At 31.6% G+C, this 26085-nt stretch overlaps 3 protein-coding genes and 1 long non-coding RNA gene across 6 annotated transcripts; 3 read left to right on the forward strand and 1 right to left on the reverse strand.

The window, feature by feature from the left end:
• Nucleotides 1-1638: 1638 nt before the first annotated feature.
• On the forward strand, nucleotides 1639-5997 carry LOC123905551 (pre-mRNA-splicing factor SYF1-like). The gene is made up of 5 exons (XM_045955200.1): nucleotides 1639-3268; nucleotides 3386-3570; nucleotides 3673-3843; nucleotides 4681-5133; nucleotides 5225-5997. The coding sequence occupies exons 1-5, from the start codon at nucleotides 1771-1773 to the stop codon at nucleotides 5663-5665; spliced, it is 2748 nt and encodes a 915-aa protein (XP_045811156.1). The 5' UTR covers nucleotides 1639-1770; the 3' UTR covers nucleotides 5666-5997.
• A 2121-nt stretch (nucleotides 5998-8118) lies between these two features.
• Nucleotides 8119-10141, forward strand: LOC123905552. Its single transcript, XR_006808388.1, has 3 exons — nucleotides 8119-8389; nucleotides 8494-8539; nucleotides 9547-10141. It is a non-coding gene; the product is annotated as an uncharacterized LOC123905552 (long non-coding RNA).
• A 6666-nt stretch (nucleotides 10142-16807) lies between these two features.
• LOC123904504 (DNA-binding protein HEXBP-like) lies at nucleotides 16808-19243 on the forward strand. Its single transcript, XM_045954163.1, has 3 exons — nucleotides 16808-17347; nucleotides 18785-18850; nucleotides 19178-19243. The coding sequence occupies exons 1-3, from the start codon at nucleotides 16808-16810 to the stop codon at nucleotides 19241-19243; spliced, it is 672 nt and encodes a 223-aa protein (XP_045810119.1).
• Nucleotides 19244-20973: 1730 nt separating this feature from the next.
• Nucleotides 20974-23155, reverse strand: LOC123905553. 3 transcript variants are annotated; one of them, XM_045955205.1, is made up of 3 exons: nucleotides 22607-23125; nucleotides 21359-21702; nucleotides 21123-21304 (listed from the first exon to the last, which is right to left on the reverse strand). In XM_045955205.1, the coding sequence occupies exons 1-3, from the start codon at nucleotides 23055-23057 to the stop codon at nucleotides 21296-21298; spliced, it is 804 nt and encodes a 267-aa protein (XP_045811161.1). In that variant the 5' UTR covers nucleotides 23058-23125; the 3' UTR covers nucleotides 21123-21295. The 3 variants fall into 3 exon arrangements, with proteins under 3 accessions (XP_045811157.1, XP_045811161.1, XP_045811158.1); XM_045955202.1 differs by having other exon boundaries at nucleotides 21124-21289; nucleotides 21344-21702; XM_045955201.1 differs by having other exon boundaries at nucleotides 20974-21702; nucleotides 22607-23155.
• Nucleotides 23156-26085: the final 2930 nt, after the last annotated feature.

Below are 26085 nucleotides of genomic sequence, written 5' to 3' on the forward strand. Positions count from 1 at the left end.
GTTTGATCTTATTGAAAGAAAAAAAGGTAGTAATTAAATTTTGAATGTTCTATATCTAATAGTGCATCATTATCAACTAATTTTTTTCTCTATTTCTTCAACTTCTTCCCTGACTTATTTTTCACCTTCATCTTCATAAAACCTAACTTTTTTACAGATTCATCCTTTTGTACCAAAAATTCAAATAAAGTTACAACATTCGAGTTAATAACATAAAACGACCTAACAACAAAACCTACAATTTATTTGATAAAATTTAATCTACAACAATAAAGACACTAAAATCATTAAATCTATACTGATTTTGAAACAATTTGTTTAGGCTTAACTATACATTTGGTCCCTTACGTTTATTTTAGGTTTCAATTTGGTCCCTTACGTTTAAAAAGTATCAATTTGGTCCCTTACGTTTATTTTAGGTTTCAAGTTGGTCCTTTCCGTCAATTTTGTCACATGTGGCAGTCAATTTGCATACGTGGACTGACATGTGGCACTTGGACACGCTGACACATGTACTGTTCAAACGGTGTTAGTGACAAAACTAACGGAAATGACTAACTTGAAACTTAAAATAAACGTAAGGGACAAAATTGATACTTTTTAAACGTAAGGGACCAAATTGAAACCTAAAATAAACGTAAGGGACCAAATGTGTAGTTAAGCCATTTGTTTATTATAAATCTGAATAATACAACCACTAGCTACTTTTTTTTATATGATACATAATAGAAATAATATTATTTTTTTTTTTAAAAAAAGAGATGGTTTGAATGAACTCATTTTTAAGCTTATGCGAAATAACTTTATACCGACGGTGCACAACAATTAAACTCTTTTGCTATGAATTTAATTTATATGCACCGTCGGTATAAAGTTATTTTGCACATGCGTCTAATAATATACCGACACATCATGTATGGTAATTAAAAACACATGATGTGTCACATTCATTAAATGATGTGGCAAAGTGTTATTGGATGCATGTGTAAAAAAAATTTGCACCGACGGTGCACAACAATTAAACTCTTTTGCTATGAATTTAATTTATATGCACCGTCGGTATAAAGTTATTTTGCACATGCGTCTAATAATATACCGACACATCATGTATGATAATTAAAAACACATGATGTGTCACATTCATTAAATGATGTGGCAAAGTGTTATTGGATGCATGTGTAAAAAAAATTTGCACCGACGGTGCACAACAATTAAACTCTTTTGCTATGAATTTAATTTATATGCACCGTCGGTATAAAGTTATTTTGCACATGCGTCTAATAATATACCGACACATCATGTATGGTAATTAAAAACACATGATGTGTCACATTCATTAAATGATGTGGCAAAGTGTTATTGGATGCATGTGTAAAAAAAATTTGCACCGACGGTGCACAACAATTAAACTTTTTTGCTATAAAGATAAAAAAAAATAGATTATAAAGATATAATTTTTGCTAATAAAAATATAAATTAAAATAAAATTTTATTTATTTACATAAACTATCTTTATAAGTTAAAAAATAAGTCAAATCTCAATAGATAGAAAGAAAGATTTTTTGTGAAAAGAAAAGATATATTAAATAAATTGAAAGAAAATTCTTTTGTAAAAAGAAAAATATACTATGCTAAAACAGAAAAAGATAAGTGGAGTAATCTTGTGAAAGAAATAAATTGAAAAAAGTTATTGTTTATTTGAAAGAAAAAGACCCACAGACACAGTGTTCTTTCTTCCAATTGTGTGATTCATTCTCATTCTTTGTTCCGATGGCGGCGATTCCATCAGAATTATATCCATCAGAAAACGACTTAGTTTACGAAGAAGAGTTACTTCGTAATACTTTCAATCTCAAACTATGGTGGCGATACCTTATCGCAAGATCAGATTCGCCGTTCAAAAAGCGTTTCGTTATCTACGAACGTGCCCTCAAAGCTCTTCCTGGAAGCTACAAACTCTGGTACGCTTATCTCCGTGAACGTCTCGAAATTGTTCGGAGTCTCCCCGTTACTCATTCAATGTTTGAAACCCTAAATAATACTTTTGAACGTGCACTTGTTACAATGCATAAAATGCCACGAATTTGGATCTTGTATCTTGAAACCCTAACAAAGCAGAAATTAGTTACAAGAACTAGGAGAACTTTTGATAGAGCTCTCTGTGCTCTTCCGGTTACTCAGCATGATAGAATTTGGGAGCATTATTTGTATTTTGTTAGCCAAAAGGGGATTCCTATAGAAACCTCTTTTAGGGTTTATCGTAGGTACCTGCAATATGATCCTAATCACATTGAGGATTTTATTGAATTTTTGATTAATTCTGAAAAGTGGCAAGAGGCTGCTGAGAGGTTGGCTTCCGTTATGAATGACGATAAATTTTATTCGATAAAGGGGAAGACTAAGCATAGGCTTTGGCTAGAGTTGTGTGATTTGTTGACTAGGCATGCCAATGATGTTTCTGGGTTGAATGTTGATGCGATTATTAGGGGTGGGATTAGGAAGTTTTCTGATGAGGTTGGTCGATTATGGACTTCGCTTGCGGAGTATTACATTAGGAGGGGGTTGCATGAGAAGGCTAGGGATGTCTTTGAGGAGGGGATGTCTACAGTTGTTACTGTGAGGGATTTTAGTGTGATATTTGATTCCTACTCGCAATTTGAAGAGAGTATGCTTGCTTATAAGATGGAAGATATGGGTATGAGTGATGAAGAAGATGAAGAAGGTGAAGATGGAGTGAAGGAGGAAGAGGAGGAGGAGGATGAAGATATTCGTTTCAAATACGAGGACTTCGATAAGAAGATTTTACGTGGGTTTTGGCTGAATGACAAAAAGGACATTGACTTGAGATTGGCTAGGTTTGATTATCTCATGGAGAGGAGGCCTGAATTGGCTAATAGTGTGCTTTTACGTCAAAATCCTCATAATGTGGAACAATGGCACAGGAGGGTGAAGCTTTTTGAGGGTAACCCCACTAAGCAGATACTTACTTACACAGAGGCTGTGAGGACTATTGATCCTATGAAGGCCGTGGGAAAACCTCATACGTTGTGGGTGGCTTTCGCAAAGCTTTACGAGCAGCATAAAGATCTTGCCAATGCTCGGGTCATTTTTGACAGGGCAGTGCAGGTGAACTACAAAACTGTGGATAATCTGGCCAGTGTCTGGTGTGAGTGGGCTGAATTAGAGTTGAAACATAAGAATTTCAAAGGAGCACTTGAGCTTATGAGACGGGCTACGGCAGAGCCATCAGTTGAGGTCAAACGAAAAGGTATTCTTAAGTCTGACTTGTTCACATTTTTTTTACAATGTTATACTTTTTAGTTTTTTTTGTGTTTGTCTTGGAGAGTTAACTAACTATTGCATTTATATTCTGCTTTACTTTTAGTGGCGGCTGATGGGAATCAACCGGTGCAGATGAAACTTCATAAATCTTTGAGACTGTGGACTTTTTATGTTGATTTGGAGGAAAGTCTAGGTAATTTGGAGTCTACTCGGGAAGTTTATGAACGGATTTTGGATTTACGAATTGCCACGCCACAAGTAATAATCAATTATGCATACTTCCTTGAGGTATAGAGCAACATTTGTGTTTTAGTACATTATCTCTTTTGGATTTTACTTCTGCTGGTTGAGGCTCATTGACATAATATTAATTGATTTTGATTTATGTAGGAACACAAATACTTTGAAGATGCTTTTAAGGTTTATGAAAGAGGAGTCAAGATATTTAAGTACCCACATGTTAAAGATATTTGGGTTACATATCTGTCTAAATTTGTGAAGAGATATGGAAGGACAAAGTTGGAGAGAGCAAGAGAGCTGTTTGAGAATGCGGTTGAAACGGTATGTGCTTTTATTTTCCTTTTGTTTCACATCTCTAAGCATTCTTGAAGTATTATTTCTTTTTAATTTTTACGTTGAATTGATGATCTGAGAGCTGGATTATGTTTAAAGCATGTCAAATATTGTCGAATCTTATTCCTGCGATATTTTCCAAATGACTCACCATCAATTTTCTACATTATATCTGTAATTTTTAACTTTTGTATGGTTGTTATTTGCTCTATTAAAGTTGAACTTGTAAAATATTAGTGATTTTGACATAAAACATTGTATTAGATTGAATGAGTTGATGTGGATTACATTAGAGGAGTTGGTATAGATTAATGCTGATATAATTTCTTCTTTACTCTTGTTCATAAATTTCAACAGAATATTTTAAACGTGTTAGGCAGCATCGAGACAGTTCAATGCATGATATCCTATTTCCTTCAACCCTGCTGCGTGATTTCAATCTCGCACCTAATTTCTTATATTTGAGCTTGAATTCTAGTGACACGCATTGCAACCGAACCGAGCTCTAGTATTGATGTGTCAGTATTTTGCAGCACAAGCTCATTTGCCTTAGCCATCACATTCTGTTAGAATAATTCCATTTTGATAGACTTTGCAATTTTACATTATTTTATAGATTCTCAATTCTGTTTTAGGACTTCATCTATGCCCACTTGGCATATGATTCTTAAGATTGGGGAATGGAGGCTTCTATAAAGCCAACATTGCAGTATATGATGTTCAACTGTTTGATAATGTGTTTGTCTTATAAACTTCAATTTTAATGCTGATAATGTACTATGTGCTAACCTAATATTTTTTTTTGGGTATTGCTTGCCAAAACAGGCCCCTGCTGATCAAGTGAAACCTCTATATCTGCAATATGCTAAGCTGGAGGAGGATTATGGACTAGCAAAGCGAGCTATGAAGGTCTATGATCAAGCAACCAAAGCTGTTCCCAACAATGAGAAGTTAAGCATGTATGAAATATATATTGCTCGTGCAGCTGAGATATTTGGTGTACCCAAAACACGAGAGATCTACGAGCAGGCAATTGAATCTGGTCTTCCAGATAAGGATGTCAAAACTATGTGTTTGAAGTATGCTGAGCTGGAAAGAAGCTTGGGAGAAATTGAACGTGCCCGTGGAATATATGTATTTGCCTCTAAGTTTGCTGATCCACGTTCTGATCCAGACTTTTGGAATAAGTGGCATGAATTTGAGGTTCAGCATGGAAATGAGGATACCTTTAGAGAAATGCTACGAATTAAACGGAGTGTCTCTGCTAGCTACAGCCAGGTTACTTAATGTTTCAATTTTTGCTTTCCGGAGTCTTATTCTTGATTTTTTTTTTTGCATTTATTCTGACCTTAGTTTTGTTGTTTTACAGACACATTTTATACTGCCCGAGTATCTGATGCAGAAAGATCAAACTGTGAATCTTGATGAAGCCAAAGACAAGCTAAAAGAGGCTGGGATCCCTGAGGACGAAATGGCTGCTTTGGAAAGGCAATTAGCCCCTGCAGCTGACAAGGCGAAAGAGAGAAAAGTTGGGTTTGTTAGTGCTGGAGTTGAATCACAGTCCGATGGAGGGATAAAAACTAATGCAAATCACGAGGAAATTGAGTTACCAGAAGAAAATGACTCTGATGAGGACGATGGTGATAATATCGAGATTGCACAAAAAGATGTCCCTTCTGCTGTTTTTGGTGGTTTGATTAGAAAGAGAGACGAGCTTGAAACTAATGAAGTAGAAGGTGGTGCAAAAGAAAAGGATGATGAAAATCGGCTTGGTGCCCTTGAGAGAATTAAGAAACTTAGACGAAACTAGATGTACAGGCAGTATTCCAGTTAATTTTTTTGATAGCCTGGAACTAGTTTTGATGATTTGTATTATGTACTGTCAATCTAACAGTGGTTTAAGTTATTTTAACCTGTACATGTTACAGTAAGTTGTACAGTAGTTTTTAAGTTGCTTAAGTTGCATGTCTATTCCTTTAAATCATAGTTAAATTCACAGCTTTGGGCTACGAAGTTGCAGCAAAATGCTGGTGCTTATTAAGTTACAGCAAGCTGAGTATATGTACTGTTATTGTTAATGTGACTCGATTTTAGTTTAATGTTAGTTTGTTGAGGTTGTCAGCAAACAAGCACAAAATAATAGTTGATGTCTCTGTTATTCATTTTTCTGCATTTTGAAATTTATGAAAATCATATTATGAAATTGTTGAGAATTGTTTTGAGCACTTGTCATAAATGTGTATGAATGATATATTAGGATATAGGAGAGAATATAAATTAGGAGTTGGATATTTTCTTGCACATTTTTTGTTCAGCCCTCTTTTCTTTTCTTAATCTAGCAGTTGATTGACGCAAATAACGAAAAAGAAGAGCAGTGTAAAAAAGAGAAAAAAAATGAGTGAATGATTGAGACGGCTAGACGAGACCAACAACTTGAAGATGTGTTGCATGCCTTTTGAATTACTATATGCAAAAAATTTAATAGTTGGATAAGTTATTTGTCAAAAAATCTTGAGATCAATTTTTCCAAAACTCTAAACTCACAAATTGTTGATCTCTGAAGTTTGAACATTATAAAAAATTGTTTGACCCTCTATTTTTATCTCAAGACTAATACACATGATATATTATCACTCACAAATCTCAGTACATTCTAAATCAAAATCCTGAAAAACAAAAAGGTTTTATTGTTCACAACGTAGTTTTTTTTTAAAGATTAACTAATAGTAATAGGGAAATTTGTTGCAGGGTACGTAATAAACTTTATTTGTTTTAGTGTTTTACAATATTTTGAAAAAATTAAACAATTTTTTTCAAAGTAATTTGTACTTTATTGTTTTAGATAGACATTTTCAATTACTACAGAAAGAATAAACATTTCTAATTAAGACTACCAAGTATTATGGAAGATGACAAATCAGACTTGAACACATCTCTTCAAGAAGCACTTGTAAGTCATAGTTAGTGGTTAATCATTATGGATGCACTCAAGAAGACATTAGCACATGAATTGTCAAATTAATCATCATATTCATCCATTCATAATTCAATTAATTAGAGACAAATACGAACAACAAACAACAATAATCCTAAGATACTCAAAAGGCCAAGAGTTTCATGATGAGATATGTTTCTTGATCTACGTTTATCACACGCGGACCATAGGAGAAAAAAACACATATAATCCCTTCGTTCTTAAATTGGCAAAAGTTAGAATGTTTTATATTAACTTTTGCTTATATTTAAGATAGTTTTTATTTTTTTATACAATAGATGACTAAAGCTCATGAAAAAAATTAAGAAACTAAACGAATGTTTTTGGGCATATAAGCTCCGAAAACATTGTGAAACAAAATATCTCTAGAGTTTTTTATGAAGAGACTGAAGTAAATGCACATTAGAAGAGTTCAACATAAGATTAGAATAAAATTTCACATAATGTATTTGTTACCCTGACGTCAAATATGCTAGATCTCAAAATGTTGATAAACTTAGGAATACGACGAACCAACCTCCAAAGTACGGGGCACCATGGGAGGTGCTCCTCCGAACACCATATCAACGAAGATTATAAAGTCATTTTCTACAATAAGATAAGGGTCTTGCTAACGAGTGCCCCCGGGGCACTCTTTAAGCATTCCATTAAAAGAAACTTTTTATTCAAAAAATTAAACACTCAAATTTCCAATGCGTTGACTTTACGCATTTCCATAAAAATTCTATAAAAAACTTACTATTTAAGGGCTTAAAGAGTGCCCCGGGGGCACTATTTAGCATTTGCCATAAGATAATTACTCTCTCCGATCCTTTTTATAAGGAACACTTTGAAAAAATCACACAGACCAATGAAACACATTTAACCTAGTTATTTTCATTTAATACTCTTATAAATTTAAATTTATTCCATGTATACCCTTATTTAATTCCTCTTTATTCAACTAACTTACTTATTTTTAAATTCTCTCTCATAATAAATAAGGGCATAAGTGAAATTGAACATTTAAAACATTTGAAAATTGGTCAAAGTTTCTTATAAAAAAGACCAAATTTTTTGCCCTAAGTATCTACTTCTATCCAACAAAGAAATATCCATCTAAATTACCTATATATCCCTTACCTTCCATATTCTCAAAAAAAATACATGTGGCACTTGCATTAAATGCACAACCACTTTCTTTTTGGAGGCAAAATTTCAATTTCAAATTTCAAATTAAATAGTTTTTCTATATATCAATTAATAACATATACTACTTTTCAACCAATCTCTCATTTCTCTCTTCTTTCTCTCACTTTTTTCTATCTAAAGTTTATTATCTTCTTTATTTTCTAATCTCAATTTTATATTCATGTCATTTTGCAGGAAAGTTATGTTTTTTTGTTAAGAACAACAACATAGCAACACAGGTATTTTCTTCTTGATCAAACTAATTTTTTCTTTGTTGATTTACTATTTGCATGTTTTATTATCTTCATATAATCTTCAATCACTTTCAATGTTTGCTTCAGATGCATCATCTTCATCTAATCGCAAGCGGTATCCTTTATATTCATTCTTTCAATTTTTCTTTATTGCTCTCATATATCTTTCTAATCTTCGACTTCATTACTTAACAAACCAGTTTTTTTTCTTATTTGCAGAAAAGTTTAAAGCTCACCATAACAAGTGGATCTGGATAAATAAGTGGTAATATTATTTTTTTATGCCTTTACTCATTTGCCTCCATTTATTTTCATTGATATATCGTCAAAAATTATCTTCAAAAATAAAAACAGAAGCATATATAAAAAAAAACTTCTTAAACCCAAAATAAAAATTAACAAAGCCAAATCAATTGTATAGTGTGAGAAACAGATAAATTTAAAAATATATTCAAGTCCAAACAACATAAATAGTAGTTTTTTTTAGATCTACTGTATTAATTTTTTTTTTTACGAAAAAAAGAAAAAATAAAATTAGATGGATGAGCTTAAAAAAAACGGTGACAACTAATGAAGAAAAGAAAATTTCGTCAAAAAAAAGAAAAAACTAATGAAGAAAAGAAAAATCAAAATAAAGGGAAGTATTGATAACACAATCATTTACATTAATTCAAACAATCTTATTATTTCTAAAAAAAAAAATATATATATATTTTGGTTATAGCTGTGACAAAACTAATAAAAGAAATATAAATTTTTTTTGTTTTTTGTTTTAGTTCATCAATTGTAGTAGATCTAAAAAATAATAGTGAAAGTAGAGAACTTTGCAGAGAAATAATGAATTAGAAAACAATATCAAATCTAAAATAAATGAATTATTTTTTCAACCTAATCTTTTAGATCTTATTATAAAAAAGGTACAATAAAACATAATTACCGTTTAACACATATGAAAATAAAAACAGAAGAGGATTCTGTGATTTTCGATGTGATGGTTTCCGGTGCGGTGCTCTCCAGAACTGTGGTATCCGGCGAATGTATTTTGATCTTAATTTTTTGTGGGTTTTGTAGATCAGATGGAGGAGAGTGATTTTATTGCGATGATTTTTCAAAAAGCTCTTTTAACTGAAAATACTTTTGATCGATACAAAGAAAGAGGATGAAAAATAAATTTGCACTAAAAATACAAAAAAAAAAAAAATTACAGTTTGTGAAACATGAAGGGTTGAAATCGAAAGATTAAATTTTTATATTTGTTGTTGTTGCATGTAGATGGAAGTGGAGAAGAAGTTGAGCACTTTGGTGCCAAGATCTTGAAATAAAAAGGTCCAAAAAGAGCTTACATGATCACTGTTACAGATCTGACCATAAATTCCATGGATGAGCTTGAAGATGACCAAAAGTGATATATTTTTCGGCGGAAGTCTGACATCAACTTCACAATTTTGAAAAACTAAACACATGTAAAGAGGAAAAAAGAAAGATGAGAGGAAGATATTGATAGTATTAGTGTAGCCATTTGAGACACCAAAGATACGGCTAGGGTTTGGATTGTGGATGCAAAGTTAACAAAAATTATAGAAAGTGAAAATTGAGAAGTTAGAGAAAGAGAATTAATTGAAAAGGAAAGAGACAATGAAATCATACGGATTTCAATGTGATAACTCATGGACTTCAAACCAAAATTAAATTAAGTTAATTTTAATTTTTTAATAAATATATATATGGGTGGTGGTGGTGTGGGTTACGGATTCCATACCTAAAGAGTAGAAAATCTTAAACAAAATTTATAATTTTCTATGCATGTGGGCCATCACTTTTGAAGTTTAAATTTACTTTGGTTATAAAAAAAATTAAATTTACTTTTTGTTGCTTTCTCAAATGAAGTGTTTATTACTATCTCCAGTCTTAAAAATAAGAGAAAGTTTAGTTTTTAGATTCACTGAAAATTTAGGGTCCGTTTGGTGCGCATGATAGGATAAAGATAGATATGATAAAAAGCTGGATAATAATATGATAGAATAGTGATAGGATAAACACATATCTTATCATGTGTTTGATGCATACATGATAAGAAAAAGGATAGCATTATTTTTTTCTATCTTGTGTTTAGTGTACACTTGATATTGACATGATAAGATACATGTTATATTTAAATGACAATTATTCTTGCAAAGCAAATACACTTTTTTTATAAACATAATTTAATTATCAAAAAACAATTATAATTTTAACATTAAATAAAGTAAAGTTCATTCATCTATAAAAATAATTGTTGCAATATTTTATATAGCTTCGAATTTTGTTGTCTGTGTGAGTCAAGAAGTAAATTACATATATTGAGATAGCAATTAAAAAAAATTGAACGATGATGAATGCAATTGATTTTTCCACCCAACATATTAACAAGCAATTGATACAATAGGCAAATCGATGAGTTAAATTGATCATGAATAAGAAGCAACCGACAACAATTGAATAATAATATTAATAATAGGCAAATCGGATGAATCAAGTAGAAAACTCAGAAGCAATAGAATTTTGTGAGATAAACAAATCGATGGATTATTAAAAAGAATGGGAAGTGTTGAGATGTAGGAGAAGAAGAGAACAGGAAGCAACAAGAGTTAACAGAGCGTGGTACTACAAAATCCTATCATGTTGCTAACCCACCAAAAAATAAGGATTAGAATAACAAAGAGTCAACAGGATAGAATTAGTGATAGGTTTAATTTATCCTTTCTTATTGGTGCACCAAACAAAGGATTTAAATATGATATGATAACTTTATCATATCCTGTCTCCTTATCCTGCCCACCAAACGAGCCCTTAATGTATTCCCTCCAGTTTTATATATATAAGAAACATTTCATTTTTTAAATTCATTGTAGAATGAATGTGTTTAGACTATATTATTGTTTAGATACATGAATTCTAGAATGAATCTAAAAAGTCAACTTTTTCTTATATATAGGACCGGAGAAAGTATCTGGTCAATAATCAAGTGTCTAATCCGCGCGCCTTTATTTGAATTAATCAATTCACCAAACAACAAGAAGTGATTCCAAGCTTCTACATCTGTTGGTAAACTCTTTTCTAGCCCCGAACCAGATTAAACTGTTGGTGAAAACAAAAAAACTCTTTTCTAGCCCTCAATTTTTTTCAAAAAAAACTATTATAGATAAATAAACGTTTATGAGTGCATCTATTAAAGTAATTTTTTTACTGAAAATAGTATAGTAGAAGATTTTCGATAATTACTTTTACGAAGAAAAATATGTCGTCAATATATATGACAATAACATGGACTTTCATATTTTTTTAACAATATACGAGTTATGTCAGACATGTCATGAAGTTTAAGCTTGACCAAGGATATCCTGAACATGTCTTATAGATGAATATTTAAAAATAACCATTATAGACAAAAACCATTATGAGTGCACTTATTATACATAGTCATTTTTTTAATTAAAAATAGTATAGTAAAGATTTTTGTTAATTACTTTTATGAGGAAAATATGTCGTCAATATATATATGATTAATAATATGGACTTTCATATTTTATCAACAATATACGAGATATGTCAGACAAGTCTTGAAATTGGCACGGGATATCCTGAACATGTCTTAAAGATGAATATTTAAAAATAACTATTATAGGCAAAAATCATTATGAGTGCACCTATTAAAGTAAAGTTTTAATTGAAAATAATATAGGTGAATATTTTCATTACTTTTATGAAGAATTTATGTCTTCTATAAATATGACTAATAATACGAACTTTCATATTTTACTAACCAATATACGAGATAAGTTAGACATGCATATCTTAAAGTTTATTTTTGTCGCGAGACAGGATATCCTGAACATGTCTTAAAAATGAATATTTAAAATAACTATTTTATAGATAAAAATCATTATGAGTGCACCTATTATAGTAAAGTTTTAATTAAAAATAATATAGGTGAATATTTTCATTACTTTTATGAAGAATTTATGTCTTTTATATATATGGCTAATAATACAGACTTTCATATTTTACTAACCAATATACGAGATACGTTACACATATCTTAAAGTTTAAGTTTAAAGTTCTTTCATATTTTAAAATAATCATTATGAGTGCACCTATTAAAGTAATTTCTTAATTGAAAATAGTATAGTAGAAGATATTCGTTAATTTTATGAAGAAAATATGTCTTTAATATATATGATTAATAATATGGAATTTCATAATTTACTAAATAATATACGAGATACGTTAGACATGTCTTAAAGTTTAAGTTTGTCACGGGATAACATGAATATGTCTTAAACATGAATATTTAAAAATAACTATATTATAGACAAAAATCATTAGGAGTGCACCTGATATAGTCATTTTTAATTGAAAATTGTATAGTGAAAGATTTTTGTTACTTTTATGAAGAATTTATGTCGTCTATATATTTGGCTAATAATATGGACTTTCATATTTTATCAACAATATACGATATACGTCAGACTGCATGTCTTAAAGTTTAAGTTTGTCATAGGATATCCTGAACATATCTTAAAGATTAATATTTAAAAATAACTATTATAGACAAATTAAAACCATTATGAGTGCACCTATTATAGTAATTTATTAATTGAAAATAGTATAGTAGAAGATTTTCGTTAATTTTATGAAGAAATATGTCTTCAATATATATGATTAATAGTATGGACTTTCATAATTTAATAAATAATATACGAGTACGTTAGACATGTCTTAAAGTTTAAGTTTGTCACGGGATAACATGAATATGTCTTAAACATGAATATTATTTTTTTTGACTTAATGTTTTAAACATGAATATTTAAAAATAACTATATTATAGACAAAAATCATTAGGAGTGCACCTGTTATAGTCATTTTTAATTGAAAATTGTATAGTAGAAGATTTTCGTTACTTTTATGAAGAATTTATGTCGTCTATATATTTGACTAATAATATGGACTTTCATATTTTATCAATAATATACGATATACGTCAGACTGACATACTTTAAAGTTTAAGTTTGTCACGGGAAGGGATATCTTGAACATGTCTTGAAAATGAATATTTAAAATAACTATTATAGACAAATTAAAACCATTATGAGTGCACCTGTTATAGTAATTTCTTAATTGAAAATAGTATAGTAGAAAATTTTCGTTAATTTTATGAAGAAAATATGTCTTCAATATATATATGATTAATAATATGGACTTTCATAATTTACTAAATAATATACGAGATACGTTAGACATGTCTTAAAGTTTATGTTTGTCACGGGATAACATGAATATGTCTTAAACATGAATATTATTTTTTTTGACTTAATGTCTTAAACATGAATATTTAAAAATAATTATATTATAGACAAAAATCATTAGGAGTGCACCTGTTATAGTCATTTTTAATTGAAAATTGTATAGTAGAAGATTTTCGTTACTTTTATGAAGAATTTATGTCGTCTATATATTTGACTAATAATATGGACTTTCATATTTTATCAACAATATACGATATACGTCAGACTGACATACTTTAAAGTTTAAGTTTGTCACGAGAAGGGATATCTTGAACATGTCTTGAAAATGAATATTTAAAATAATTATTATAGACAAATTAAAACCATTATGAGTGCACCTGTTATAGTAATTTCTTAATTGAAAATAGTGTAGTAGGAAATTTTCGTTAATTTTATGAAGAAAATATGTCTTCAATATATATATGATTAATAATATGGACTTTCATAATTTACTAAATAATATACGAGATACGTTAGACATGTCTTAAAGTTTATGTTTGTCACGGGATAACATGAATATGTCTTAAACATGAATATTATTTTTTTTTGACTTAATGTCTTAAACATGAATATTTAAAAATAACTATATTATAGACAAAAATCATTAGGAGGGTACCTGTTATAGTCATTTTTAATTGAAAATTGTATAGTAGAAGATTTTTGTTACTTTTATGAAGAATTTATGTCGCCTATATATTTGACTAATAATATGGACTTTCATATTTTATCAACAATATACGATATACGTCAGACTGACATACTTTAAAGTTTAAGTTTGTCACGTGAAGGGATATCTTGAACATGTCTTGAAAATGAATATTTAAAATAACTATTATAGACAAATTAAAACCATTATGAGTGCACCTGTTATAGTAATTTCTTAACTGAAAATAGTATAGTAGAAAATTTTCGTTAATTTTATGAAGAAAATATGTCTTCAATATATATATGATTAATAATATGGACATTCATAATTTACTAAATAATATACGAGATACGTTAGACATGTTGTAACGACCCGATTTTTAGTAAATCGATATTTTATATATTTGCTTATATTTTGGGTTAGTGTTAAATATTTATTTACGCGACCTATTATTATTTATCGCGAACATAAGTTTGTGAGCGAAACCTTTGTCGTGTTAGTGGGCTTGGGCGTGTGATAGAAGCTTAGTGGGCTTAGGCAAGTTGGGCTTGAACCAAGAGAATTGGAGAGTAGTATATATAGCAAGTCAAACTAAGGAATAGTCTCATAATTCATTTTTCATGAGAAGTTGAGGTTGTAAGCTTAGAAGCAAAGCAAGAACCCTAGGAGAGCTAGAAGAACACAAGCAAGGAGAAGAGGTTTAGAGGCAAGAATCATCATTCAATCCAAGGTGAGAGTGGTTAAGCATAAGCTTGGGTGATCCAAGAGAGGGGAGGTGTCTAGCCTCCATTCCTAAACTCTCTCATCCAATTTCTTTGGGGTTTGGGTGAAGTTTCTTTATCATAAACATGTCTTTTCATCTTAGTATGCTTAATGAACATCTAGGAGGGAATTTGTATGTGTTTGATGATGGTTTTGCATGTTTGTGCAACTTTGCTTATTTTGCAAGAAATTGACATGATTTTGTATGTGTGATGTGTTTTGGTGTTTTTGATTGTTGATTCATGTATATATGTATGGTATATACATGATTGATCACTTGTTATGCATTTATAACATGTCTAGATGTATTTTTGATGGATTTGAGTGTTAAACCGCCTTATTGAAACTCAAGAACAGATATTTTTCTGGTGTTGTTCGCTTAGCGAACAGTAGTTCGCTGCAGCGAATATGTTCGCTACGAGTTCGCTACCTGTTCGCCATGTACCTGTGATCCTCTGTTGTAGTTCGCTACAGCGAACTGAGATTCGCTTAGCGAATGAGTTCGCTACCTGTTCGCTATGGCTTCGCTCAGCGAACAGTACTGAACCTGCAACTTTTGCTTTTGTTTGTAAGTGTGATTAGGCACTTGTATCATGGTTTAAGGGTATCCTTACATGATTGTTAATACATGTTTGATGTTTGTAAAGTGTGTGTATCCATGTATTTGGTTTCGTTTTGGTTTGGAATTATTATATGTTTAATAATTGTGTTGTATAATGGCATTTATATAAAATGTCAAAGAAGAATATTAAGGTTTGTATACTTTAATAAAGAGGGATATCAGCTTGTCTGATAAAGAAGTAAGTTGGATTAGGTTATCCATTTGTGAGTTTACCATATGTTTGGTATTTGCATGACATTCATACATTCATGCATTATTTAGGGATTTCAGACTTGTCTGATAAAGAGGATATTGGGCTTGCCCAATAAAGAGGATATCAAAGGTCAGGTTCTTTGATAAAGAAGATGGTACCACATGCATTAGTCGTGTCTAGGTTGGCATGACATTGAATGTTTGGCATTAGTCGCATTTGAGTAAATGTGCAATTATGTGTTATGTGTTATGTGAGTTCTTTGTGTTGTCCGAGACGACGTGAAACTATCTGGTTGTGTATTTGTGAGTATGTGTTATTTGGTGTATTGCTTATGGAAGCATGTGTGTGAGTTAGTAATACGTGATAGGTTGAATATAGGTGCGTTTCTATATTCGTATGTATGTGATTATGTTTACTAACTCTCTACCTATTTGTTATGTGCTGGACCTTTGGGGGTTCAGGTATTCAGGTCGAGGTTTTCGACGAGTTTAGCTGCCGATCGTTTTGGTGAGGAGCACTTTTGGTGAGGAGCTAGTGTAGGCTACCTTTGTATAGTTTTGTTAAGTTAGTTTGGTTGAGATGTATATTAGTGCTCTGGTAATTGTAACATCGAGTCGGGGGATCGTTTGTATTCCGTCGTATATCGATGCGAACATCTTAACTTATGTTTTATGTTAATGAATTACCTTTTGAACTATTTTGTTCATTGCTTTGAAAATCCTTTATGTTATGTTTTCCGCTGCGACGTTTCGTGTCGTGTGCACGATCGTTTTAGAAAAATGTTTTCCGTAGCGCTCCGGCTACTTATCTTTAAAGAGTTTTTAAGATCACGTTTTTAAGGGTAGTTAGCTGAGGGTGTTACAATAGTTGGTATCAGAGCAGGTCGGTTCATGTGAGCCATTAGGATTTTCTTTCTCTTGTATGAAGCATGTGTTGGGTACACTGTTAATACATTCTAACGTCGAGTTGTGATTCGTTCAGGAATCATGGCTGCTGCTAGGACCAACGCGTGGATCGCAGAAGCTTTAGCTACGTTGACTACTTTAGTGGCACGGGATAATGACCCTGGAAGGAATCAAGAATATGTGTATTGCTATAAGTGTGGCGAGCGAGGTCATAAGCCTTTTGAGTGTCCGAAGGAGCTGGACAAGTGTCTCAGGTGTGGAAGGATGGGCCACAAAACGGAAGCGTGCAGGGGGAAGTTGACTTGTTACGACTGTGGTGAAGATGGCCACAAGAGTGTTGAATGCAAGAAGCCCAAACAGGTCGTCGGAAAGGTGTTTGCATTGGGTGATGAAGATGGCAAGGCCAAGTCCAGTTATTACAAGGCCATGAAGGACAGGAAAGGTAAAGGACTGGAGCGCAGTAAGCCCTACGACATCGTGGAAAGAGGTAGTAGTAGTGGTAGGAAGAAGCAAGGAAATGGTCAATGCTACAAGTGTGGTGCGAGGGGTCATATTTCTTACGGCTGTCCGCTTAAGGATGACAAGTGCTTTAACTGTGGAAAGTTAGGGCACAAGGCTGAGGTTTGTCGTGCAACGAAGGTTGTTTGTTTCAATTGTGGCGAAGAAGGTCACAAGAGTCCGGCGTGCAAGAAACCGAAGATGCCGCGTTGAGGTTCGTTCTCCGCTTTATCTCTTAGGTAATTTCGAGGGCGAAATTCTTTTAAGGGGGGTAGAGTTGTAACGACCCGATTTTTAGTAAATCGATATTTTATATATTTGCTTATATTTTGGGTTAGTGTTAAATATTTATTTACGCGACCTATTATTATTTATCGCGAACATAAGTTTGTGAGCGAAACCTTTGTCGTGTTAGTGGGCTTGGGCGTGTGATAGAAGCTTAGTGGGCTTAGGCAAGTTGGGCTTGAACCAAGAGAATTGGAGAGTAGTATATATAGCAAGTCAAACTAAGGAATAGTCTCATAATTCATTTTTCATGAGAAGTTGAGGTTGTAAGCTTAGAAGCAAAGCAAGAACCCTAGGAGAGCTAGAAGAACACAAGCAAGGAGAAGAGGTTTAGAGGCAAGAATCATCATTCAATCCAAGGTGAGAGTGGTTAAGCATAAGCTTGGGTGATCCAAGAGAGGGGAGGTGTCTAGCCTCCATTCCTAAACTCTCTCATCCAATTTCTTTGGGGTTTGGGTGAAGTTTCTTTATCATAAACATGTCTTTTCATCTTAGTATGCTTAATGAACATCTAGGAGGGAATTTGTATGTGTTTGATGATGGTTTTGCATGTTTGTGCAACTTTGCTTATTTTGCAAGAAATTGACATGATTTTGTATGTGTGATGTGTTTTGGTGTTTTTGATTGTTGATTCATGTATATATGTATGGTATATACATGATTGATCACTTGTTATGCATTTATAACATGTCTAGATGTATTTTTGATGGATTTGAGTGTTAAACCGCCTTATTGAAACTCAAGAACAGATATTTTTCTGGTGTTGTTCGCTTAGCGAACAGTAGTTCGCTGCAGCGAATATGTTCGCTACGAGTTCGCTACCTGTTCGCCATGTACCTGTGATCCTCTGTTGTAGTTCGCTACAGCGAACTGAGATTCGCTTAGCGAATGAGTTCGCTACCTGTTCGCTATGGCTTCGCTCAGCGAACAGTACTGAACCTGCAACTTTTGCTTTTGTTTGTAAGTGTGATTAGGCACTTGTATCATGGTTTAAGGGTATCCTTACATGATTGTTAATACATGTTTGATGTTTGTAAAGTGTGTGTATCCATGTATTTGGTTTCGTTTTGGTTTGGAATTATTATATGTTTAATAATTGTGTTGTATAATGGCATTTATATAAAATGTCAAAGAAGAATATTAAGGTTTGTATACTTTAATAAAGAGGGATATCAGCTTGTCTGATAAAGAAGTAAGTTGGATTAGGTTATCCATTTGTGAGTTTACCATATGTTTGGTATTTGCATGACATTCATACATTCATGCATTATTTAGGGATTTCAGACTTGTCTGATAAAGAGGATATTGGGCTTGCCCAATAAAGAGGATATCAAAGGTCAGGTTCTTTGATAAAGAAGATGGTACCACATGCATTAGTCGTGTCTAGGTTGGCATGACATTGAATGTTTGGCATTAGTCGCATTTGAGTAAATGTGCAATTATGTGTTATGTGTTATGTGAGTTCTTTGTGTTATCCGAGACGACGTGAAACTATCTGGTTGTGTATTTGTGAGTATGTGTTATTTGGTGTATTGCTTATGGAAGCATGTGTGTGAGTTAGTAATACGTGATAGGTTGAATATAGGTGCGTTTCTATATTCGTATGTATGTGATTATGTTTACTAACTCTCTACCTATTTGTTATGTGCTGGACCTTTGGGGGTTCAGGTATTCAGGTCGAGGTTTTCGACGAGTTTAGCTGCCGATCGTTTTGGTGAGGAGCACTTTTGGTGAGGAGCTAGTGTAGGCTACCTTTGTATAGTTTTGTTAAGTTAGTTTGGTTGAGATGTATATTAGTGCTCTGGTAATTGTAACATCGAGTCGGGGGATCGTTTGTATTCCGTCGTATATCGATGCGAACATCTTAACTTATGTTTTATGTTAATGAATTACCTTTTGAACTATTTTGTTCATTGCTTTGAAAATCCTTTATGTTATGTTTTCCGCTGCGACGTTTCGTGTCGTGTGCACGATCGTTTTAGAAAAATGTTTTCCGTAGCGCTCCGGCTACTTATCTTTAAAGAGTTTTTAAGATCACGTTTTTAAGGGTAGTTAGCTGAGGGTGTTACACATGTCTTAAAGTTTAAGTTTGTCACGGGATAACATGAATATGTCTTAAACATGAATATTTAAAAATAACTATATTATAGACAAAAATCATTAGGAGTGCGCCTGTTATAGTCATTTTTAATTGAAAATTGTATAGTAGAAGATTTTCGTTACTTTTATGAAGAATTTATGTCGTCTATATATTTGGCTAATAATATGGACTTTCACATTTTATCAACAATATACGATATTTTAAAGTTTAAGTTTGTCATAGGATATCCTGAACATTTCTTAAAGATGAATATTTAAAAATAACTATTATAGACAAAAATCATTATGAGTGCACCTATTATAGTAAAGTTTTAATTGAAAATAATATAGGTGAATATTTTCATTACTTTTATGAAGAATTTATGTCTTCTATATATATGACTTATAATACAGACTTTCATATTTTACTAACCAATATACGAGATACGTTATACATATCTTAAAGTTTTAGTTTGTCACGGGACTGGATATCCTGAACATGTCTGAAAAATTAATATTTAAAATAACTATATTATATACAAAAAGAACTATGAGTGCACCTGTTATAGTCATTTTTAATTGAAAAATGAATGAGTCTACTATATATACTACTAATAATATGGACTTTCATATTTTATCAACAATATACAATATATCTCTAAGTTTGTCACGGGATATTCTAAACATGTTTTAAATATGAATATTTAAAAATAACTATTATAGACAAAAATCATTATGAGTGCATGTATTATAGTAATTTTTAATTGAAAAATAATATTGTACAAGACTTTTGTTACTTCTATGTAGAATTTATGTCGTCTATATGTATGACTAATAATATGGACTTTCATATTTTATTTACAATATATGAAATACGTAAGACATGTCTTAAAGTTTTAGTTTGTCACGGGATAACCTGAACATGTGTTAAAGATGAACATTTAAAAATAACTATTGTAGACAAAAACCATTATGCTTGCACTTATTATAATTATTTTTTAATTGAAATATAGTACGCCCTCCGTCCCAAAATATAAGGGAAAATTGTTCAAAAAAATGATGTATTTAGTCCAAATTTTTAACAAAATACATCAACTTTATTTGACCAATTTTCCCTTATATTTTGGGACGGAGGGAGTATTGTAGAAGATTTTCAATACTTTTTTTTTGACACAAAGATTTTCAATACTTTTATGAAGAATTTATGTCAACAATATATACGAATAATAATATGGACTTTCATATTTTATCAACAATATACAATATATGTTTAAAGTTGTCGCGGGATATTTTGAACATGTCTTAAATATAAATATTTATAAATTTATTTCAATTTTATATATGGTTTATAATTTTTCAAAGTTATCAAGTAATGTTCGCACGGGTTCATAACTAGTTTCTTATAAAAAAGACCGGAGGGAGTATTTCCTACAATAATCTACCTTAATTAACTTACATGGCCGACAAAAATATACTGATAAAAATACCTATATATATAAATGGAGGACACGCTAAATGGAGGGAACCTGCACTCCATATATATATTTTTTGACTAAAAAAAAATTTACACAATTTTGTAAATATTAAATGTCCCTAGAAACTACATAAGTTTCATCTCTTTTTTTTCTTTCTTTTTTCACATAAGTTTCTACTCTAAGTCTCTAACCATGAGATATACTACTATTTTTTTATATACGGGTTTAATTACTAGCTAGCTAACACCCAGAATTATACATTTAAAACACCCAGAAAAAATAATTACTAGCTAGCACCATGATTAATCATTTGCATGTAATGATTTAAGGATTCTTCTCTTTGCAACCGCATTTGCTGGTTAAACTTTCTTATGAACGCTTCAACGCGTTTATTCAACTCGTCTTGACTCAACGACGGTTCTTTTCTCAGCTTCCATGTTTTGTTGAAGTTGAAGTCACTGACGGTGACGGCGGAATCTTGTGGTTCATGTGGGCCCGCATCATAACGGTTTTGCCACGTGTCACATTTCTTCATGTGTCTAGTTAACGGCATTGACCGACCTTCCGTTATCATCTTCCACGTGTTCTCTAAAGTCTCGTGCCGTTTTTGTTTCGCAGCCACCTTCAACGATTTCCCACCTATATATAACAAAGTAACGCCATGCAAGGTTAACAAAACGACAACATCCATTTAATGGGAAAAAACACAATAGTAGTAGTAAACTAGTTGTGTGTATTCTTATGATTTTTTTTTTGTTAACCGTATTCTTATGAAATTATTTACAAGTAAAAACGCGTTAAATGTATTTTGTCTAATTTTTAAACAAAATACATCAATAAATATGGTATCAGGTTTTCTGGGGTGTTCTATCTGATCTCGGCCGTCCAATCTTTGGTCGGCAGCTGAGATCATTTTACATTTGTAAAAATATATTTTAAATTTGAACTGTTTGATCTTAAATCAATGGTTAGGATTGATTATAATGTGAAACTGCATCAATAATTAACAGTAAATCCAAATTCCAATAAACATAGTCTTTTTTTTTCTTCTTATTTTTATAATTGATAAATACATGCTTAAAAAAATTTGATAAATACATATTTTACCCATGTTAATAATACTATTTTATGTTTTTAAGCTCTCAAAAATTTCTTAACACCATGGTTCCTAGAATAAGTTAGACGTGACATTGTACAAATGGATTAAAAATGAAAAATGATATATTTAATAGAGATAACAAATATCATTTTTTGATTTTAATCTCTTAATATAGTGATTCATGTATATTTACTACTGGAAAATATTTGAAGACCATTGTTTAAAAGATTTTTTTTTTTAATATATAATACTATGGGATGTGAGCTAAATTCACATGACTATTCAAAAGAAAATTTTAAAGGACTAAATAAAAAAAATATTGTATTTATTATAGGAGAAAAAAAAAATTAATCCTTTTATAAAAATATTTTTTTAAAAAAAAGTTTGAGAGAATTTTGATACTTATTAAAAAAAAAAACAGAGAATTTTGATACAATACGTTACCTTCTGGACTGAATTTAAGAGGTTTCCGGTGAGTGAACCTAGTAGAAAGAAGTGGTTTATCAATCAGCGGTAGATTTTCCGGCGAGTCCATCCTCTTCAACTTCAAAATTCCAAGGTCAATTTGTTTTGTCTCTTCTTCTGGTTCTTCTTCTTCTTCTTCTTGTTTGGGAGAGGGTGTAGGGACGTCGACGTGGACGGTGTTGACGATGACAATAGGGGGAGGAGTGGGGTCCACAATTGGGTGGTTGTAGGATTGATGAAATCTAGAGGAAGCAAGTATGGAGATGATGATGGCGTTGACAGTAAAAATAAGGTATGGAGGAGTGAAGCACAAGAGAAAAAAATTCCATAGGAGAGTGAGGTGGGTTGTGGCTAATGGAAGAGAAGATTTCAATCCCAACGCCGTGAAAATAACGGCGGTGGAAATGAGGAAGAGTTTGAGAGAAAGCATGAATTGTTGTTAAGATTTTTGAAGAAGTTGCAGAAAACAGAGCACAGTGATGAATGAATTGAGTAAGGTTGGGATTGGAACAGGATTTATAGGGAAGGAGTGTAAGGACTAAAGTCTTTGTTCAATGTTAGCCATTGGATTGCGCGTGGGTCCCACTACTTCTCACTTCTGTCATTAACTTCTTGCTGAGGTGGTCATTGGTGACCAATATACTTTTGTTTATTCAAGGACAAGTGTCATTTAATATGTCTTGGAAAATTTTCTACTCACATAAATTTGGTGTTTATGTCAACATATTTTACCTCAATGGATAGAAATATGAAAATTATTAGTGTTGAATGTCTTCAATGATTTCTCATTTCGTTTATGTACAAAAAAAAATTTGGTGTTTCTAATTCTCAGTAAGTTAGTTCAGTTGACAAGGATATTATATTATATAATTAGGAGGCTGAAGTTTGATTCCCGACTATCCCTTTTATTCATTGTATGAGTGAAATTTCTAACTACTACACTACTTGATAAAAAAAAAAATTGGTGTTCCGAATAGAAATAAAGTTTGATAAAAATTACTTTATTCTATGTAAAATTTATCAATCACTTGAGTTTGATTAATTTAGAGGAATAAAAAGATGAATTCAAATGTGACCATAAATTATTTTCATAAGTTCAAAAGTAAGATGAACTCAAACGTGGCCTTAATTTTATTTCTTCAAATTGGCCTCTCATCATTTTTTGTTCATGTGGCTAAAAATCAACCCAATAAATAAATAAGTCAAAATTTTCAAGTTTGTATTGTTATTTCTTCTATCCGTAATTTTTGGTTTTCTTTTTTACGATAATATCCTAAGAGTGTCGGTTAGTATTTTTTAAAGAGTTTTCACGATCATCTAATAAACAACTGTCATTTTTCTATGTCATATTAAAAAAAATGAAGTAAGGTGATGTGGTAGAAAACATAATTGGCATTGCTTGATAGTATAAAATTATTTTAGACATCCAGAGAATATTCCTTTTTCTTTTTTTTTGATGGAAGCTAAAACTCAAAAAAAAATCTAACTCAAATTTAGATAAATAGGTTTGACTTTTGTATTTAACTATTTATACATTTTAGAGATGGAAACTGGAAAGGAATTGCGTGAGTAATTTTGAGGTTTATGATGACGGTGGAACCTCACCACTTATCCACTAACACATCCAAATTTCTTAAATGCTGTAACTGATAGAGATTAGGGAAAAGCAAAATTGTTTTCATTTTGTTCTTCCTTTTTTAGGATTCATGTGTTCTATTATATTTTGAAAGCTTATAAATTCATTCAATGTAGTTTGTCAAAAACAAAAAATCATTCAATGTATATGTTTAGTTTCGTTGTTTAAGAGCAGAAATTGATGTTAGAGATGTAGAATTGAATTTAGGAGAACGTTAACATGTGCCCTTAAGGCAAAGACACATGTTAAGAAGATAAATATGAAAAATATTTATTGAATTTGTGGTGTATTTAATTATCTAAATATTAAATTTTTTGTTTAATTAAATGCTATATTTATATTTTTAGATAGTTTAACATAATCAATCTTCATTTTCTTTCTTTATGTTGGATTAAAATCAAATTTCATTTTTGTTTCATACTAAATTTAAACTTTTTCTTGATATACATAAAGTGACAAATATAATTAATCTTACCTATATATTATGAGATTTCAAGTTTATATTATGTGTCTTTGTGACAATATATTTATATGGTGACCAGATGATGAAACATTCATGAAGTCATATTGTCTCCCTTTTCTTTTCTTGCAAAAATAAATTTAAAAGGACTTTTTTGGAATTGGAATCTGATCGAGTCTGATCAGAAGATGCGACCGCGCCGACGTTGAGTTCTTGGTTGCCCCTGTTGAAGCGGAGGGGGGTTGTGTACCTGCAGGCACTCCGACGCTCAAGTCAGTTCAAGTGTGGAGTGAGATTTTCTGTGCTAAGATTATACGTACCTTGTGAAGGGATTGAGATCACGTATATATAGCCCCCAGCGCAGGGCCAAGGCCCTTGATGACATTTATGGCCATCAAGTGACTGCTGGAAAACGGCTGAGGGCTTTGATGAGCAGTTAATGCTCATCATTCCGGTGAACTTAGATGTTACGAGAATGCCAAGAAAGTGACCGTTGGAGTGTCGACCATCTAACCTATGCTCGGGTATCATAGGCTACCTTGGCTTATCCAATCCTCGCAGGCCTAAGTACCCGAGATGGAAGCTCGGTCCAGAACAGAATCATTTTTATATACGAAGAAAATATAAACATGTTAATCCACATGTGTCTCGTTTATAGAAATCGAGAGATAAAATATTAGGATTGTATGATGAGAGTATTTTGATGAGAAGATCAGCCACAAAAAAAGAAAAGAATGAAAGAAATTTTGTTTTCTCAAACCTAAAATAGTAAAGGCTAACCATAATTGTGAGAAGAAAATAAAAAACGAAAAGCAAGAATAAATCTAACCCGTTAATTTTATACACTTCCACCATATTATTTTCGTAACACGTGGAGATAAAAGTTTCAAGCTCTTTACAATGATCCACATTGCATGTTCTTGTCTTTCGTCGCCAACTTCCTTCATAATATTTAGCAGCGTTCAATAGTAAAACTGTGACTGTAAATTTGTTTACCGTTAAATCAGACTTATTTTTGGACAACAAGTTTGAGATATGTGACTTATTTTTCAACGATAAGTATAATCGCGTTCGTACTATAATTGCAATTTTTGAAACTTTTTAACATGCCACAATCATGTACTATCTTTTAGGAACTGCCATACTTTAAACTTAATTGTGTCTGTGATCTCCGACAAGGGAGTATTTCTCCCCGCCATTGTCCTGGATGTCTACGACTATGGAATATGGGAGTACTTTTCGTTAGCATAAAATTTACTAGTAGTAACAAAGTTTACATCCAAAATGTTATGTCATAAATATTATTTATTTATATATCAAATTAAATAATAGTATAAATTTATTCCCCATAAACTTAGCTCA

This window comes from Trifolium pratense, linkage group LG2 (assembly GCF_020283565.1).
Source record: "Trifolium pratense cultivar HEN17-A07 linkage group LG2, ARS_RC_1.1, whole genome shotgun sequence".
Taxonomy (NCBI): Eukaryota; Viridiplantae; Streptophyta; class Magnoliopsida; order Fabales; family Fabaceae; genus Trifolium; species Trifolium pratense.

Coding starts and splice junctions, on each gene's coding strand:
- LOC123905551 (XM_045955200.1), top strand. CDS start 1,771: ATGGCGGCGATTCCATCAGAATTATATCCATCAGAAAACGACTTAGTT. Junction 3,269..3,385: donor AGTTGAGGTCAAACGAAAAG/GTATTCTTAAGT, acceptor CTTTACTTTTAG/TGGCGGCTGATGGGAATCAA. Junction 5,134..5,224: donor TCTCTGCTAGCTACAGCCAG/GTTACTTAATGT, acceptor GTTGTTTTACAG/ACACATTTTATACTGCCCGA.
- LOC123904504 (XM_045954163.1), top strand. CDS start 16,808: ATGGCTGCTGCTAGGACCAACGCGTGGATCGCAGAAGCTTTAGCTACG. Junction 17,348..18,784: donor AGTTAGGGCACAAGGCTGAG/GTTTGTCGTGCA, acceptor TGCATTATTTAG/GGATTTCAGACTTGTCTGAT. Junction 18,851..19,177: donor AAGAGGATATCAAAGGTCAG/GTTCTTTGATAA, acceptor TTGGGGGTTCAG/GTATTCAGGTCGAGGTTTTC.
- LOC123905553 (XM_045955201.1), bottom strand. CDS start 23,057: ATGCTTTCTCTCAAACTCTTCCTCATTTCCACCGCCGTTATTTTCACG. Junction 21,703..22,606: donor TCTTAAATTCAGTCCAGAAG/GTAACGTATTGT, acceptor TGTTATATATAG/GTGGGAAATCGTTGAAGGTG.